This window comes from Nicrophorus vespilloides, unplaced genomic scaffold (assembly GCF_001412225.1).
Source record: "Nicrophorus vespilloides isolate i.1.1-1 unplaced genomic scaffold, Nicve_v1.0, whole genome shotgun sequence".
NCBI lineage: Eukaryota > Metazoa > Arthropoda > Insecta > Coleoptera > Silphidae > Nicrophorus > Nicrophorus vespilloides.
The window spans coordinates 28,544-44,815 of NW_017095471.1; the positions used below are offsets into that span (position 1 = coordinate 28,544).

Genomic DNA, 16,272 nt, shown 5'->3' on the forward strand with positions numbered 1-16,272 from the left:
CTTCTCGCACAAACCGACCGCCAGATCGATTTCCCTTTCCGGTCATTATCCTGATTGCGAGGACAAAGAGAAATGGAACGACCACTTCATCATGGGACCGATGTCCAGGTACGCTGTCGATCTACCCATAGCCTTGAAGATCATCATCAAACCCGAATACAAAGAGATCTTGAACCTCGACAGAAAAGTAAGAAATTACATTAAAGTAAATATTACAAATCGAATTTATTAAACGAATTTCAGGTGGATTTAAACAAGCTGAGGTTCTTTTACCTCGACAATAACGCAAGCATCTTAGTCAATAACGTTGATAGGAGCATAGACAATTCGTTGAACAGCGTCATCGATTACTTTCGCGGTAAATACAGGATGGATGTTAACAAGGTGAGCTTATTAACAATTAACCCAATACATTAATTAATCGTTTACTTTCAGCTGAAATTCAAACAATCTCCTTACTTAACTATAGTCCCTTTATTGGCGATAGAAGGAACGGACGATCTTTACTACGATCAACCCAAGAGTAACATTTACTGGGAACTACTGAAATTCCTTTTCGGACAAAGCAAAGCCACTCTGACTGGCGTTTTCTATTTCGTGCTGCACAATCTGACGACGAAATTCGTGAGCAAACGGAAAGTGGAGAAGATACGTGTGAAGATGTTTGAGGCGAGGAAAGAGTTGGAGGACATCCTCGGCGATGACGGTGTCCTACTGTACCCCACGTATCCGACTCCGGCGCATTACCATTTCATGTGCATCTCGAAACTGCTGGACTGCAGTTATTGTACCGTCTTCAACGCTTTCGGTTTACCGGCCACCAACTGTCCGATTGGTTACAGCGAGCAAGGTTTGCCCGTCGGAATACAGGTAAAAAAAAACAACCAAGATAAATTAAAGTTTAGAAATCAAAAACATCTTTCGTTTGTAGGTAATCGCGAAGAGGAATTGTGATCGACTCTCTTTGGCCGTCGCGGAGGAGATCGAAAACATCTTTGGTGGATGGAAATTCTCGCCGCAATCTCAGTGACGCATTTTCAAATAGTTATTAGTGATATTTATGTAACTTAAGTCATATAATATTTTTTAACAAAAATCGACTAGTTTCTTTTCTCAAATTTTACTTATGCGTTTGTTAACGTTAATAATGTTTATTATTTGATCTTAAAAATTGAGATTTAAAGCCAAAATTTCGAGCCAAACTTTAATTCCAAATTATGATTTGAACAAAAAAAAATGTAAGAGAAATTTCAAGATTTGTTTTCGTTTGAAGATTTGCACCATTCTTGCTTTTGGGTTAACAAAAAATGACGGCAAAAGGCAGGGAAATGAAAGATTTTTAACAGATAAAAATAATCTATATTAGTTTAAAATTAATTGCGTTTCAGAAGACTCGGAGGAAATGGACTTGGGGAACGAATCTTGTATGAAAACATTGATACTTGTATAACTTAAGTAAAAGTTATTAATAATATATATAAAAGAATATATTTACAAAGTAAAAAATAAATGATACGGTCATCATAAATGTAATGAAATCATTATAATCAACGTAAATACTAACTTTCAATACGTAAATCTAAATTTACATAAATATTACTTAAAAAATATACACAGCACGTCCGGTCGACGATCATCAAGCAACCGGAGGCACCGTATTCTGTTTAGTTGCCTTTTTCGCCTTGCGCTCAGCCTTCTTCTCCGTCACGCTCTTCTTCAGACCCTTCATCTTCCTGGTCTGCAGCTTGTTCACCTCCTGTTTACCCAGATGGACGCGTCCGTGCGTCGTTCCCAGACCATCAGTAGAGATGTTCTTCTTCTTGACAACCTTCAGCTCCTTCGGCTTCCTGCACGACTGCTTCATCAAGTCCTCCGTCGGCAATTTGCTGCGTCTCAATGTGAAATCTATCCTTGGTCCTACAAATAAAAAACAAAAATAAATAAATTACACGAAAACAAATTCACGAAAAGCACGCACCGATTTCCTCCATTTCAATCCTTGGCGTTTTGCAGCCGGACTTCTTAAACAAGACTTTGTAGGAACGCAACAAAATCCGTCCATCTTTGGTCACCGTGAAACTAATAGCATGCTCCAATCCAGCCAACCTGATAGCCTCGCATTTCTCCCCTTTGAAGAAATCCACGAAAATCGACTTCAACTGCTTGAGCTCATCGCTTTGATCCCACGATGGTCCATTGAACACCAACATGGGTTTCGTTCCCATGACCATCTTCTGTCCTTTGAACTCGCTCATCGGCTCAATGTAATCGACAGCCAACTCAATCATATCCAACAAAGAATAATTGAACATGCGACCGACCACAAGATTGTCTGGCCTCTTCTTGTTGTGTGATCCGAACATGAAGATTGGCGTCTGATATTTCTTGCAGAACTGCTCCACAGGAGCGACGTTCTCAAATATGGTTATGTCATTTTTCTGTGATAATTTCACAGCCTCCGGTTTCTTCAAATGATAAATATCCTTCATAACATTCCTTACTTTCTCCGAACACTTTCTGCCTTGCAAAAACAGGGGTCTCTTCACACCTTCGATGAGTTGCGGTTCGCGCGTCACCAGCACTTTCTTGCCTTTCCTCGTCTTGGCTTTCCTAAAATAAAATTAGATAAAATTAATTATTGCAACACGGATTTAAGAGTGAATAAATGAAATATTGGATATTTACACTACACGCTGCATTACAGCCATGACTTCTTCAAGTTTTCTTCGGTAAAATCACAAATTTTAAGAATTATTTATTAATGCCGCACGTGGTGTACACACACAAAACTGACAGAAACAGAAGGACGCAGAAATACCGTCGTTCAAAAATGACATTCTGCATTACCAACAACTTAAAATGAAAAAATTTAAAATGTTACTAAAACATCATAATTTCTTACTAATTACTTGTAGATCTTACATTAATTAATTTAAAATTACATCTTAATAGAAAACAAAATAATGGTAGATTCAAAAGATGATTGATGATAATTATAACTTATAAAATTAACTAGAAACAATAGAATATTTCAATTTATAATTGTAGCTGCACCAAAATCAAGATGAAAATTAGAGCTTTAATGTTAAGCTTTTATTAAGATCTCCAAAAATAGTTATCTTCAACTATTTTTAATGCTTTTTAATTAATTTGTTATTGTTCTTGTGAGCTCCATCTTGCGTTTTTTACCAATAACTATTTGAATTCAAAATTTGAACTTTTCCAACCAAAATGCAATATTTACAAAAAATATCATGATTGGAAGTGAAAGAAAGAAAGCGGAATTAAGAAAAATAATTTCATTTATTTTCCACTTCGTTTGTATAATATATAATACAGTCGTATGCTGGCTACAAGTGCGCTTACGTAACGTTATTGCTATACATTGCTTCAGTGATAGTTTTGTATAATACACAAGTATGCGGGGGAAAACAAAGGAATAGAAAAAAAAAAGTAAAAACTGTAACAAAACAAAACGAAATACAGAGTACTTAATTACGACTAAAAGTAAAACATATTATGCAATAAACTAATTATTTTATACGTTAAAGTGAACAAGTTTATTATTGTTTTGGTTCAAACGTGAGACAGTCAACTATAAACATTTGTTTTTAATATAATATTTATATATATATAAATTGTTTTTTTTTGTTTTTCCACAGCCCCACACAAGGATCAGATTGGTCACGAACGATTCAATTGTTGATGAAAACAAAGCCAACTTAGGTCGAAAAGAACATCGCAAATCGTCAGAAGAAATAAATGATTAACGAAACTAGTACAAATTGAAATGTCGTGAACGCAAACATTGGTGCAGAAAATAACTTAAAACTGAAATTGACCACAAATAAAATTCGAAAAAAGTAAACCTAAACTTTACACGTAACTGCGAACAATTCGCAGCTCGATTGTAACAGAAACCAAATTCATATAGACGTGTGCTATTATTATTATTTATTTACAACTTTGTAATTTTTCAAATCAAAAGTTTCACAATAAATTACTTTCTTTTGTTTCTTGCAATATTCATATTTTTACTAAATTTCGGTATTTTCTCTACCTGCTTTACAATATAATAAAGTTATAATAATAATAAGTATGTAATGTAAAAAAAAAAACAAAAATTGTTAATTTAAAGACAAAAAATAAAATAATTAACTTGATTTATGTACATAGTATATAATTACTTTCTTCTCTTCATTAATAGGAAAATAAATGATTTCGTATATATATATATATGTATATAAATATATTCTCAGTAACACCAACAACACTGTGGAATTCATTCATATTATTATTTTTTTTTGTGTCATCAACCAACCGAAAAGGGAAATAAAACCAACAAGAAAAGAAATTCAATGAGAATAGAAAATATTAAACGAATAATAATAATAATTCCGGCCCTCGGAATATATAAAAAAAAAGACACGAGATTTTGTCCTCGCTTCATTTACTTTCTCTCCGGAACATTGAAAGAGGAACGTGGAGAAAATCGAATAATAAACGCAATGATAAAAGAAAAGCGAACAAAAGAAAAGCGCAAACATAAAACACAACAAAATCGGAGGGGGCGGAAGAATAATATTAGTGTATGTATATGTATATATAAAAAAAAAAGAGAAAAGGAAAAAAATATAGAACAACGATCTATCGCGTATGCTTAGAGGTGCCTCCTGCCCTTCAACCGGGCGACCAGATTGCATATCTTTAAAGCTGGACCTAGTTTCAAACCCATGTACTTCATCATCATGTCCGAGTTCAGGAGCAGCAGGGCTTTTCCATCAATCTCCTAGAAGATAAAAGAAAAGGAAGTTTGTTATTTAATTGTAATGTTAATGAATATTTATTTATTTACGTGTTTCCTGAAGAGTTCAGCGTGTACGCCTAGACAAGGATCCGTGGATTCGATGAACTGTATGACTTCTTCGATTCCCCACTCGCCCGTAGGGATCTTATTCAGACTGGTCACCGGCGATTCCGACAGAGGCGCTTCCGTCACCGTCGTCGATGTCGCCGCCTCTTGTTCCGGAGGTGGCTTCTTCTTGGCAGGAGGGGCTTTGATGTCGCAGTGGGAGCATTCCGTCAACTGTTTTAAACCTGAAATCGCGGATATTTAATAAGTGACAATGAAATTTATGTATTTATGCTCACTAAATAGATTCTGGCAGCAGCCTAACGTCGTCGAGAATGTTTGGAAAACGTTCTCCAAGTCCATGGGCCTCGTCAGGCTGGGCAGTTTTATTGTGTACGTGCTGCCGTTGTGCGTGATCACAAGCTCCTCCCCCCGAAGACCGCCCAGTCGCGCCAATATCTTCTCCGCTTTATTGGAAACGTTCAGCATCTCGCGAACCAGCTTCTTCGACAGATCCACCAATGAGGTGTCCTCTATAGTGGGCGGTAACATGAAGGAGTCTATCAGGGCACCACCCCTGCAACTCTTGTGGGTGTAGATAACGACGGGCGGTGGGGGCGGAGCCGACGTATCCGCCTCCGGCGATTGGACAACCTCCGCCGTCGACGTGATAACTGGCATGATCGTCGGCATCGCGTTATTTGGCTTCAACTTGAATTTATTAGCACCGCCGTTGTTCTTCTGACCGGGCGGTTGCACAGGATGACCGGACTTCGCGCACCATCCCACCGGAAATATGTCCCTGCTATCGTAACGACACCAATAATCGAAGGCGCCGCGCCACCCATCGAAGGTAACGTGTATTTGCTCGTTCTTGACCGCCCCCACCGTCGCCGTGCAAATCAGCTGCGGGTTCTTCTTATCGACCGCCTCCAGCTTTTGCCCTACCTGAAACAGATTCGCCTTCGGTCCTGCCGGTTCCTTCAAAAAGATCTTCCCCGGAGCCATCTCCGCCCCGTTCAACGTCTTCAGCAGAAACATCGGCCACGAGCTCGCGTTCATGCGGAAACCGAGCGGCGGCTGCAGCATTCCACCAGACTTCTCGCAATGTCCAATTGGATGTATCTCATTGGAATTGACGAGCCGCCAAAAATCGTTTTTGTTGTCACTACCGTCGAGCCTCAGACGCAACCTGGGCCCCAAAACACTTATCACAGTAGCAATGCAAGTGGAGGTAACGTTTCTTGGATCTAAAGCTTCAAGCTTCATGCCAGCCTTGAAATCGTTCTGCGGCGGTTCAGGACTCTGCTTGAAACAGCCGGATGGTGCCTGTGTGCTGTTTGTCTCCTTCAAGTATTCCTCCCAATCGAAAGTTTGAAAAGTCTCATACTGAAAGGGACCTGGTGAGCCTGAATCTGTGTTCGGAGTTGGTGCAACCGCCAAAACTCTGCCGTGCATCTCTGGCCTCTTCTGGTGCTTGTTCATGCAATGCACCGAGCAGTAATCTTTGCTCGGATTCGTGTTACCCTGTATAACGTTATTGCACTGGAGGCAGGCCCCCTTAATATACTTGCTGTATTCGGCCAGGCAGTTCTTTGAGCAGAACTCCTTGTTGCCATACTTGGAGGGATAGACATACTTCAACGAGAGCTTCCCCTCATTGCACCAGGTGCATGATATCGGCTTCTTCGGAGGCCTACCTGGTCTGGCCTTAACAGTCCCATTGTTATTCAGAGTGGACATGATTCTTCCAGTTTCGTCCCTCACTCATACAACGTCTAACATTAATTAATAATTTACGAGGGGAAAAAATGCACTCTCTCACATCACTCCGCACAATCGCGACGACGATTCGCGCTGCACTTGTATCCACCGAAGTCACGGTGCACATATAGTGGAAAATACCGCCCTTTTTACTGTTTTTGTTATGTATTTTAAGCCCTTTCGAAATGTCAACAACGAAAATATGCAAGTTTGCGGCTTGTCTAATGGTCCGGCATACCAAACTCAGAAACGCAAAAGTTACCCTTCGACCGCAGCGCGAAATTCAAACTGAAACGTTACGTCGTCAGAAGTTTCACATTTTCGTTGCATAATCCCATTAATTTCTAACATTAAGATAATAACACATTCCGCCTTACTAATCAGCAAAAAAAAAAACTATTAAAACTTATCACAAACAATGATTCATAGTTACACTAGAAATAACACTTCTGCGTTTCTAAATTTACATTGCTCAGCGTTTCCAAAAACTCAATTAGTAAATCAAATAAACTATTCACATTTCAAGAAAATATATTATTATAATATAAATAGAAGAAAATTAATTATTTTCGAGGAAATCGAGGAAAATCCTTGAGTTTCCACGAGCAACGTCAGCTTGACAATTATGTTTAAATCAATAAGCTATAAACTAGATATGAGGAAAAACTCGTGCGCTTTTAGATTTCCATGGAAACAAAAGAAAATTAAAATAAGAATGCTTATTTGACACGTACTTCCACGAACTTAAGCTAAAACACACAAATATATTAACGTTTTGTAATTATAATTTCAAATTAAAATTATATTTTCAAATTTCTTGAATTTTTATGCGGTTTCTCTATCAATTTCGCTTATTAACCAGAAGAATTTTTATGATTTTATCTTATCTATAGTTAAGTTTTAGTTAACAAGTCATGACGCAATTTGCTTAATTACTTAACTTTTGCGTCGATTGTTCTTGTTAACTGCAGCCAATTAAATTGATATTTAATTTTTTACTCGAAATCGCTTGAAATTTGAAGTTTGATTTATCGTACATTTAAGTTTTATAACAAATTATTTTACAAGAGGGCTGCGATAATAATTAACAATTGAGATGAAACTTGTTTAATTATCGTAATCTGTCATTATGCGGATGAGTGTGTTAATTATTAAATTTGGGGTAAGATTTAATTTAAATTATATTAATTGTGTTTTATTGTTGTTAGTTAATGTAATTGCTGTAAAAAAAATGATGTTAATTGATTGTGTAATGTTAATTGTATTTTTATGTAATCGGTACATAAAAAATGTGTATTAGACAACCACATGTACATGACACACCTGTACGCGTTCAATCAAAGCTACCTGTACACCGTATGCTTCAGTGTGAATTCAACTTTGACTTAACTCAGTTCTTCATTAGGCGTTGCGTGCGTCAGGTGACAAAGATCGAAAAGCAGAAGAAGCACGCAACGAGCGAGTGCACTCGGTGACCTGACCCCCGCATCGACGGCTAAATAAAGACGAAGAAAATTGGGCCTCCCCAATACGAAGAAGAAAGAAATAATAGAAAAGGTAACGAATAAAAAATATAAACATTCTTTATGAGGTGTTTACTTTGTCTGTTTGCAGATGTCAGCTAAAGGGATCGTGTTCGTTGTGCTGACGCTCTGCGCGTCCAGCGTTTTCTCCAGGATGACCTACGATTGCGGAGAGAAGCTATTGGGATGCTTCTGCGGAAACATCTACTTGGATGGGAGCGAGACCAAGTACGTGGTGAACTGCACGAATCAGGGCTTCACCAACGTGGACATGCTCACAGACATCCCGATAGAAACGGAGATGCTCGTTTTCGTTGGAAACAATATCCCGACGCTTCCGTGGAACATCTTCGGTGATATGAACAAATCGGTGAATCTGAAGGAGATCGACATGTCGAATAACAATATTATGGAGATCAAGGGGAAAGCTTATCATCACGTGTCGACGGTGGAAACGCTCATTTTGAACCACAACAATCTGACTATTAGCAATAAGGGCGATGAGAATTATCACCATCCGAGGATGTTCTCCAATTTTGTGAACTTGAAAGCGCTTCATCTGACAAACGCGTTCGCTGATAACACAGGAGACGATTTGGCTGATGATTTGCACGACATCTTCATGAACAGCGGTTTGGATAAGCTGTATAAATTGCATCTGGAGCAGAACGAAATCAAGAGTTTTCGAGATCAGAACGTGTTTTGCGATCTGCCGAATATCAGAGATATTTATCTCGCGGATAATTATATTCCCGGGCTCAATTTCAATATAAGCTGTTTGAAGAAGCTCCGCTTCTTGGATTTGGAGCACAACAACATCACCAAGTTGTCGCAGCGCGAGCTGGAGTCTCTGGATTGGATGGCACCACCGCATGTGGAAGGGACTTTAACGATCGACATACGCAGGAACCCGTTGAAATGCGATCCGGCGACGAAGACGCTCTACGGCTGGATGCAGAGGACGAACGTGACCATCCGCGGTAAGGAGAGCATCCAGTGTCATTCAGCTAAATTCGGCACCAATCACCTCATCAACCTGAAGACTCTCGCCGAAGGGAAGCACGCGACCGTCTCGAAAGGCGTCACCGTCTTGCTGGTCATCCTAGTCCTAGTCCTGATCTCACTCATCTCCGCCTACGTCTACTTGAGCAAGGATAAGCTGAAGAACAAGCTGGGCCCAATTCTGGACAAAGTCACCAGGAAAGTACAATACACGACCATCGAATCTCAGGCCGTCTAACGTCCAATTCAACAGCAGCAACAACAACAAGAAAAAAACGTGTAAATAGAAGATACGGTTTAGTGTATGTACATAATTGGAATAGATTAATATATGCGATGGAATAACCGACGCCGCAGGAATTCCCTCCGCATCAAGGTTGAATCGTCGCCGAAATCGCGTATGGGATTTCTTCGTCCAATGTGATTTTAATGTTTCGGAGAAAACCGGCCTCAGTGCAATATCTCTCTCTCTTATATATACATTCTCCGAAAAAGAACTGACCTCCACTTTCTAATTTTTCGTAATTGCATTCGGGCTTTCAACTGTACACGTCCCGTCCTTCAATTCTTCATTAGTAACTAATTAAACTTGTTTTTATTTTCCTACACATCAAATAGAATTGTCACTTACACAAATGAAAATTGGAAAAAAAAACCAAGTGCGTTCTAAAAGATGACAAAATGAAAAAAAATATATATATCGCGTTGTTAATTTTAATAAATAAACTTTATATAATTATTATTTACTTAATTAACTAATGTTATCTGATATTTATTTATTTTGCGTACGCCTCGAAAGCTACTTCTTTTTTTCTTGTTGTTGGTTTCAGCTGTTTCGTGGTCATGGCAACAACAATCGCTTCTCGACCCTAACGGCTAAGATCAAAGTGTGGTCATGGCAACAAGCGGCGGCAATTAAGATATTAATTATTTCCAAACTACGTTTCACCTTTTTAACAATTGCGACCAATCTTTCCTCTCCGCACGATTTCACAATTCGCGCATTCGTTAACGAAACTGCATTACTTTTAGCATTAATATTTATTTACTTATTAAATTAATTTATGCATAGTTATTATTATTATTATTTTGTTTTTAATGATAATTAAATAAATTAATATTTATTTTTTTTTTAAATTACATATTTTGATGACGTTTTTCTTCTGTTATGAATCTCGCGTTTCTTTTTTCTATTATAATAATTTGTTGCATATTCAGCTTTAAATCTGAAACATGTGTGGAACTGAAGACGTTGCGTTTTATGATCTGCAATTCACCATATGATGACTCACATGTTTAATTATAGAAGCATCAATATGTGCATATCATGTTTACATTTATATTTGTTAATCTTTTCATTGTTCTTCAATCTACTCTGAATTCATAAACAATTTCGTGGCTTCGAATTCATTTAAAATTATCTGAAGATAATTTCACTTTTTTTATGATTAAGGTTCCATGTCTGTCCCCAATTTCACTTAGTTACATAACAATATTACGTATTGCCGTGGAGAGCTTTAAATGATCCGAATCTTTGCTTACATTGTCATGGAGATGATCAAAATATAAAATTTGGGTACAAAGAAGATTAATAACTGAAACATTTGCACAATATTTAATTTAGTTTAAAAAAAAACAAGAAAAGTCTAAATTCTACATTCATAATACATTCGATCACAGATTGCATTCGCATGCATGCATTACGTATTCATCATTTAATTTGCATATGCTTGTATACGAATCTATTTACTAGTTTGCACTTTTTTGTGAATGCAACTAAAAATGAATTAATTAAAGACCTGTAATTGCGGCACGTCTATTTATAAATGTGTACTATTAAAATCACATTATTTGATGCTTATAGTTATTGCTGCTTGTTTTAAATACAATGATTACTAATGAATAAGCGTTTTGTTAAATGTTTCATTAGTAAGCGAGTTGCATTTTGTTTTAACAATTTGATGTATCTGACGTTTCTTTGAAGTCTGGCGACTTTTCATTTATTTAAACAAAGAACTTGATTTCTATGCATTTATAAGACTACTTGATATTTCAAATTGTTTCTCTTACTACTTAATATGTAAAGTGCTGTTAAGTTACAGTCAACAATTGCTTTGAACAAGGTTGTGCAGTGCAAATTTAACATTGTTGTTTCTCTCGAATAACGCATTTTTATCTATGAATATCTGTAAACAGCATGAGCAGATTGCGTCCGAGTGCAAATATTGACTGTATAACTCTGATAAGTCTATCGGCTGGCGGTTAAATAATTTGGCCACGCAAAAGTTTGAACTTTCAAACGAATCTACGCAACGTTATGCAACCAAAGTTTCATCGAGTCTGTAACGGAGAATAATAGAAGGAGTAATTTACAGTAAGAACTTAGTCGGGGCCGTTTTTAAAAACTTGTATGTGTTGACATCAGAGACATGTCCGATACTTGACATTCCGCGCATTCCAATCCAATTGATCAACAAATGTGCCACAACCTGCTCATCTTCCATCTGCTCCACATTTAGAAATCCAATTTGGATTCATCTTTGAGACACACACACACATATTGGAAGATCCAGTGAGCATGGCAGATTCAGTGGAGCACTACATACAATCTGTTCTGGATGGCAGTCCACACAGCAGTGACCTATCAGAGCTCTGCGATTTCACACTGACCGAACACAATGCTGCATTGGAGACTCAAGGTATCAGTCCCAGGGCTGATCCCACCAAGAAACTTGTGATGGGTGATAATATCACATACATTGTTGCTGGGATAATCATCAATGATGAGGGGGAAGTGCTGATGATACAGGAGGCAAAGGAGAGTTGTGCTGGGAAATGGTAAATGCATTGAACAACAAATTATTAAATGTAGTAATTTCGATTGAATTTCAGGTACTTGCCGGCTGGTAGAATGGAGAAAGGTGAAACTATCTGTGCTGCCACAGAGAGGGAAGTTCTTGAGGAGACTGGATACCAGATCAAGTGCAAATCTCTGATAATGATTGAGTGTGCCAAGGGGACTTGGTTCAGGTTCGTCTCTGTTGGGGTTGTTGTTGGTGGATCACTGAAGACCCCAGCACAAGCTGATTCAGAATCCATCCAAGCCAAGTGGACTCTGGATTTGGCTGAGCTCACTTTGAGATCCAACGATATAGTGCCCTTAATCATGAGAGCCAAGTGAGTATAATTACTACAAACTGTTTCAATTATTATAGTACAAATTTATTATGTAATTAATACAAATTTGATAAATTCAACAAAGACAAACTTTCTGTTTGTCATTAATATATAAATTTAACATTAATCACTAATTTATTAATTATATAGTTTCAGTTTTGCGAGTGTCAAAAAAATATTGGCTACATTTTTTATGTAAATGTACGAAATCAATACGCTTCGATCAAACTATTAATTCAAAACAACTTGTTTCTCACTTAAAGTGTTAAAACTAACTGACTGCAGTTCGCAAATCTGCAAACTCACACTTACGATAATTACGAAAAAAAAAAATGTATATATATTACCCGTACAGGTAATTCGAATATATTCAGGGTTTCCTGTTGTTTCCTCTGGTGCAGTTCTTGCATTCCAGTGGGGAATTTCTGAATGTATACAATATTTATTGTTAGAAGTAAACTCTGGTATTTTGTGTTGACTTACGTAATGAGGGCTAATTTTGCGTCCTCCAATTCGATGTCGGAGAAGTTCGTGAGCGTCTTCAGCTGGTCGTTCCAGCTGCTGAGGCCGACGGATTTCCGTGCCAAAGAGATGATGGCGGACGCGAGCATCGAGGGCTTGTAGAACTGCATGTAGTGGATGTCTAGGAGGGAAGAGTTTTAAAGGTTGTCTTGGAGTGGACAGTTTTGCTGTTTACCATCGATTACTTTATCCAGATACGTCCGGATGATGATCTGCATGTCGAAGGTGGTGGAACGAGGGCTGCAGCAGAAGTCCTCCTTGGAGATGGCGGCCGGAAGGAAGTAGTGGGTGTAATGGGCCGTCGTCGGGAACATGATGTACCAATGGAAGTACTTGAGGACGAGGATTTCCAGCGCTTTGTACTCGTGCACAGGGTACGGTGATTTGATAGCTGCGTTAAGCTCCTGTATTTTCGGAATGGTCACGTTGTTCTCCTCCAATTTGGCTGCAAATTTCAAAAATAAATAAAATAAACATAAAAGTTAAAATCACAAGACTTACCGGAGATCAGCAAGCAGACGTTCGCTACCAGAGGCATCCTTTCGGCGCTGATGTTGTGATTGTCCATGAATATGTCCAGAAGATAAATGGCCAAATGCAGAGTGCAGTGCGTCAGCTGCTTCTTAATAGAGAACTTCTTCAGGTAGTCCACGGTGGTCCCTCTGCAATAGTGCTTCAACCAAAACAACAATCAAATCATCATCAACACCCCATCACAATCTCTCAACAAACCTGCGGAGATCTGTGCAAGAAAGGAATCCTGTTCGACTCTCGCTCCCGGATCACCTCGTTGTACTCCTTCCTGTACAGCTTGATGTCGTCCCATGTCTCCTTGCTGATGTAGAGCTGCAACACAAGAGAGAATTCGCATTGCTTCGAAATCGCAACCTTCGCTCGCAACGGATTTTTACATTGAACACGGAATCTTCGCTCAGAAGATTCGTCCGCATTTTCTTCTCGCAATCATCCAAACCCATTTACTTACCACGCTTCACTGAAGCGCACCTTGCAGATAGCGACACAGTTTTTGCCCGAAACGCAAAATCTTTTGAATCATCCGAATTTGTGTGTGCATATCTCTGTGTTTTTTTTTTGTTCCTTATTATTGTTGATCGTTTACTCGGAAATTTTTAGAAATACTTTTTGCAGGGGAATGGCGCAAGCTAGAAGATCATCGGACCAAACCTGGCATTCCGACATCCTTCCGATGAACACGGCCTATCCGAAACTTCTCCTGAGACTTCTGGTTGTCATCAGGAAGAAGTCTAATAACAAAGTCTTTGTTTTGCTCAGCGAGAAGACAGCGCTGCATCTTCCCACCTGCGAGATTCATCCGTCAAAATCCGTGTACTCCACCTTGAAGAGGTTCATGGTGGAGATTTTCGGCGCCGACGTCTCCGTCCACAGACCGCACGGAATACTCTCCGTAAACATTGCAAACGTACGCATTTATTCCTAATAATCATGAATGCGATTTTCAGATGGAAATGGACGCAACGAACGAACCGCACGGCGCCTGCCTGACGATGCTCGTCGTCTTCAAGGGCTCTCTTGAAGAGGTGCCCATCATCGGCAAATACGTCTGGCACGAAGTCTCCAAGACGTTATCCAACGCTCTGGCGATGAGAGTCGCAGGAAAGAACTCCACGATTCACCTGAACGTCATCAATTGAATCCATCCAAATTACTCTCTCTACAATTAATTAATTTAAAAAAAATATATAGAAGAACAAAATACTCAAGGTATACAAGAAACCTGACGAAAATTCTCTATTATTTTTTTAAAATTTCCAAATGGGATTTGTATCTGCGTCCTTTTTTCAACTGTTATTTATTTCTATTATCGTCCTTCTTTTTACATACATACGCATTAATCGAATCAGTATTTCTTTATTGGTTTTGGATTTTTTTTAAAATATTTTATCGTTTGTTATTTTATATATATATATATACGTTGTACTAATTTTATACGAAAATATAAGCACATTTTTATATATTCTTCATCATCTTCAATACATAAACCATACTTAAGATCAAAGACTCAGTATTATAAGGAAAACACAACTATTGGTAAGTGAAAAATATGTTAAATTTATGACTGATAATAATTATAATAAGATCAATGCAAGTTTGTGTATGCAACTTTGCAAACGCTGATGCAAATTGAGTTGTATACAGCTAATCATAAATATAAATTATTTCCTTAATGAATTCCCTTAAACTTATAAAATAAATTAATTGTTCTTATTATGTTTTCTTCGTTTGGCTGGTGGTCCTTTCGGAGATTTACCATCTGAACCTTGCTGCCTCTTCTCTTTGGGAACCTGCACTCCATGCCTGACAAATCTCTCGGCCACCTCAACATTAACTGTCTTCCTCAGTGTGTGTCTTTCCACAGCCTACAATAATTTAATAATTAATAAACTGAAATTAAATTTAAAAAAAAATCAAACTTACAGTCTGTGCTTTGACCATATATTCTCGAACCCTCTGTATCTCCTTCTTCACTTCATTCTCGTTGGGATCTAAACCTCTTACCCTCAGATACAACCAGTACAGGGTGTTCAAGGTGTAAGCGATGAACAGATCATATTCCATTTGATCCTTCATGCTTAAACCTTCTGCGATTTTGCTGTTGTATGCAACATCCAGGATGTGCTCTATGTCGTTCACGCTCTTGTGCAGGTTCAACAGCTTCGTCTGTATCTCTTTGTCATCCTTCAGATCACCGAAATCCATGATTGTCGTTCACTCTGTATATTAATAAAACAAAAGATACGAACACTTTCAAACCACTCAGCTGGTTTCCAATTAACGTGTGATGTTGAGGTTATGTTTTTACTAATACACCGAAAGTATTAAACAAACGCAACCGCCACCTATGTTCGGGATATGAACTGAAATTTGAATTTAATAATTAATTACGTAATTTGAAATTAAAATATAATAGTTTCTTTAAGTACTAGATCATAATTAAAACGATTTGAGTAATTTAACAAACTAGTTAATTTCGTTGGAATACATACAAATTTATAATTACATTGTAAAATAATGAACTATTTTGTTAGGTAATGTTAAGATATTAAATAAACTACTGTCGCGTCACCTATATTTGGAGTTGGAAGTAAATTGACATTTAAATTTCAAAATACGAACAGTTTTTAAATATTTCATTCGAAAAATGTCTGTAATTAAAAGCAGGATGATTGTTTAGTAATAATAGATTATTTCAATGAAAGAAACGTTAATGACAATTAGAGTTTATACTGTATTAAACGATAATACACACTGCATCAAGTTTGTGTTACATATTTAATAGTTTGTAATAGGTTTTTTCAAGTCGATTAGGTAAAAAAAAACACTATGTTTTCTTTTTCGTTTGAAAGCATGTTTCTGAAATTGAAAGGGAATGCAACTTCTTCAATTACACAC

At 37.7% G+C, this 16,272-nt stretch overlaps 7 protein-coding genes across 7 annotated transcripts in view; 3 read left to right on the top strand and 4 right to left on the bottom strand.

Annotated features, from left to right (window-relative positions):
• Positions 1 to 1,093, top strand: part of LOC108566914 (fatty-acid amide hydrolase 2) — a gene marked incomplete in the record, with an annotated part of 5,732 nt that extends 4,639 nt beyond the window's left edge. The window contains 4 exon segments of the mRNA XM_017927462.1: positions 1 to 187; positions 244 to 384; positions 436 to 870; positions 932 to 1,093. Of these exon segments, the coding sequence (XP_017782951.1) occupies positions 1 to 187; positions 244 to 384; positions 436 to 870; positions 932 to 1,030 (862 nt within the window).
• A 143-nt stretch (positions 1,094 to 1,236) lies between these two features.
• Positions 1,237 to 2,816, bottom strand: LOC108567681 (ribosome production factor 2 homolog). The gene is made up of 3 exons (XM_017928698.1): positions 2,686 to 2,816; positions 1,979 to 2,610; positions 1,237 to 1,917 (listed from the first exon to the last, which is right to left on the bottom strand). The coding sequence occupies exons 1-3, from the start codon at positions 2,706 to 2,708 to the stop codon at positions 1,637 to 1,639; spliced, it is 936 nt and encodes a 311-aa protein (XP_017784187.1). The 5' UTR covers positions 2,709 to 2,816; the 3' UTR covers positions 1,237 to 1,636.
• Positions 2,817 to 4,242: 1,426 nt separating this feature from the next.
• Positions 4,243 to 6,842, bottom strand: LOC108564455 (polycomb protein Scm). Its single transcript, XM_017923861.1, has 3 exons — positions 5,152 to 6,842; positions 4,856 to 5,097; positions 4,243 to 4,789 (listed from the first exon to the last, which is right to left on the bottom strand). The coding sequence occupies exons 1-3, from the start codon at positions 6,593 to 6,595 to the stop codon at positions 4,661 to 4,663; spliced, it is 1,815 nt and encodes a 604-aa protein (XP_017779350.1). The 5' UTR covers positions 6,596 to 6,842; the 3' UTR covers positions 4,243 to 4,660.
• A 1,153-nt stretch (positions 6,843 to 7,995) lies between these two features.
• LOC108566118 (insulin-like growth factor-binding protein complex acid labile subunit) lies at positions 7,996 to 9,842 on the top strand. Its single transcript, XM_017926240.1, has 2 exons — positions 7,996 to 8,173; positions 8,231 to 9,842. The coding sequence occupies exon 2, from the start codon at positions 8,231 to 8,233 to the stop codon at positions 9,377 to 9,379; it is 1,149 nt and encodes a 382-aa protein (XP_017781729.1). The 5' UTR covers positions 7,996 to 8,173; the 3' UTR covers positions 9,380 to 9,842.
• A 1,615-nt stretch (positions 9,843 to 11,457) lies between these two features.
• LOC108569754 (8-oxo-dGDP phosphatase NUDT18) lies at positions 11,458 to 14,729 on the top strand. Its single transcript, XM_017931467.1, has 4 exons — positions 11,458 to 11,979; positions 12,034 to 12,318; positions 13,990 to 14,266; positions 14,322 to 14,729. Exons 1-4 carry the CDS (start codon positions 11,720 to 11,722, stop codon positions 14,511 to 14,513), a joined length of 1,014 nt encoding a protein of 337 aa, XP_017786956.1. The 5' UTR covers positions 11,458 to 11,719; the 3' UTR covers positions 14,514 to 14,729.
• Positions 12,453 to 13,981, bottom strand: LOC108569835 (cyclin-J). The gene is made up of 6 exons (XM_017931580.1): positions 13,752 to 13,981; positions 13,573 to 13,686; positions 13,342 to 13,513; positions 13,016 to 13,285; positions 12,802 to 12,961; positions 12,453 to 12,743 (listed from the first exon to the last, which is right to left on the bottom strand). The coding sequence occupies exons 1-6, from the start codon at positions 13,815 to 13,817 to the stop codon at positions 12,689 to 12,691; spliced, it is 837 nt and encodes a 278-aa protein (XP_017787069.1). The 5' UTR covers positions 13,818 to 13,981; the 3' UTR covers positions 12,453 to 12,688.
• A 95-nt stretch (positions 14,730 to 14,824) lies between the features above and the next one.
• LOC108569910 (nuclear nucleic acid-binding protein C1D-like) lies at positions 14,825 to 15,705 on the bottom strand. The gene is made up of 2 exons (XM_017931702.1): positions 15,298 to 15,705; positions 14,825 to 15,239 (listed from the first exon to the last, which is right to left on the bottom strand). The coding sequence occupies exons 1-2, from the start codon at positions 15,577 to 15,579 to the stop codon at positions 15,075 to 15,077; spliced, it is 447 nt and encodes a 148-aa protein (XP_017787191.1). The 5' UTR covers positions 15,580 to 15,705; the 3' UTR covers positions 14,825 to 15,074.
• Between the last annotated feature and the right edge of the window lie 567 nt (positions 15,706 to 16,272).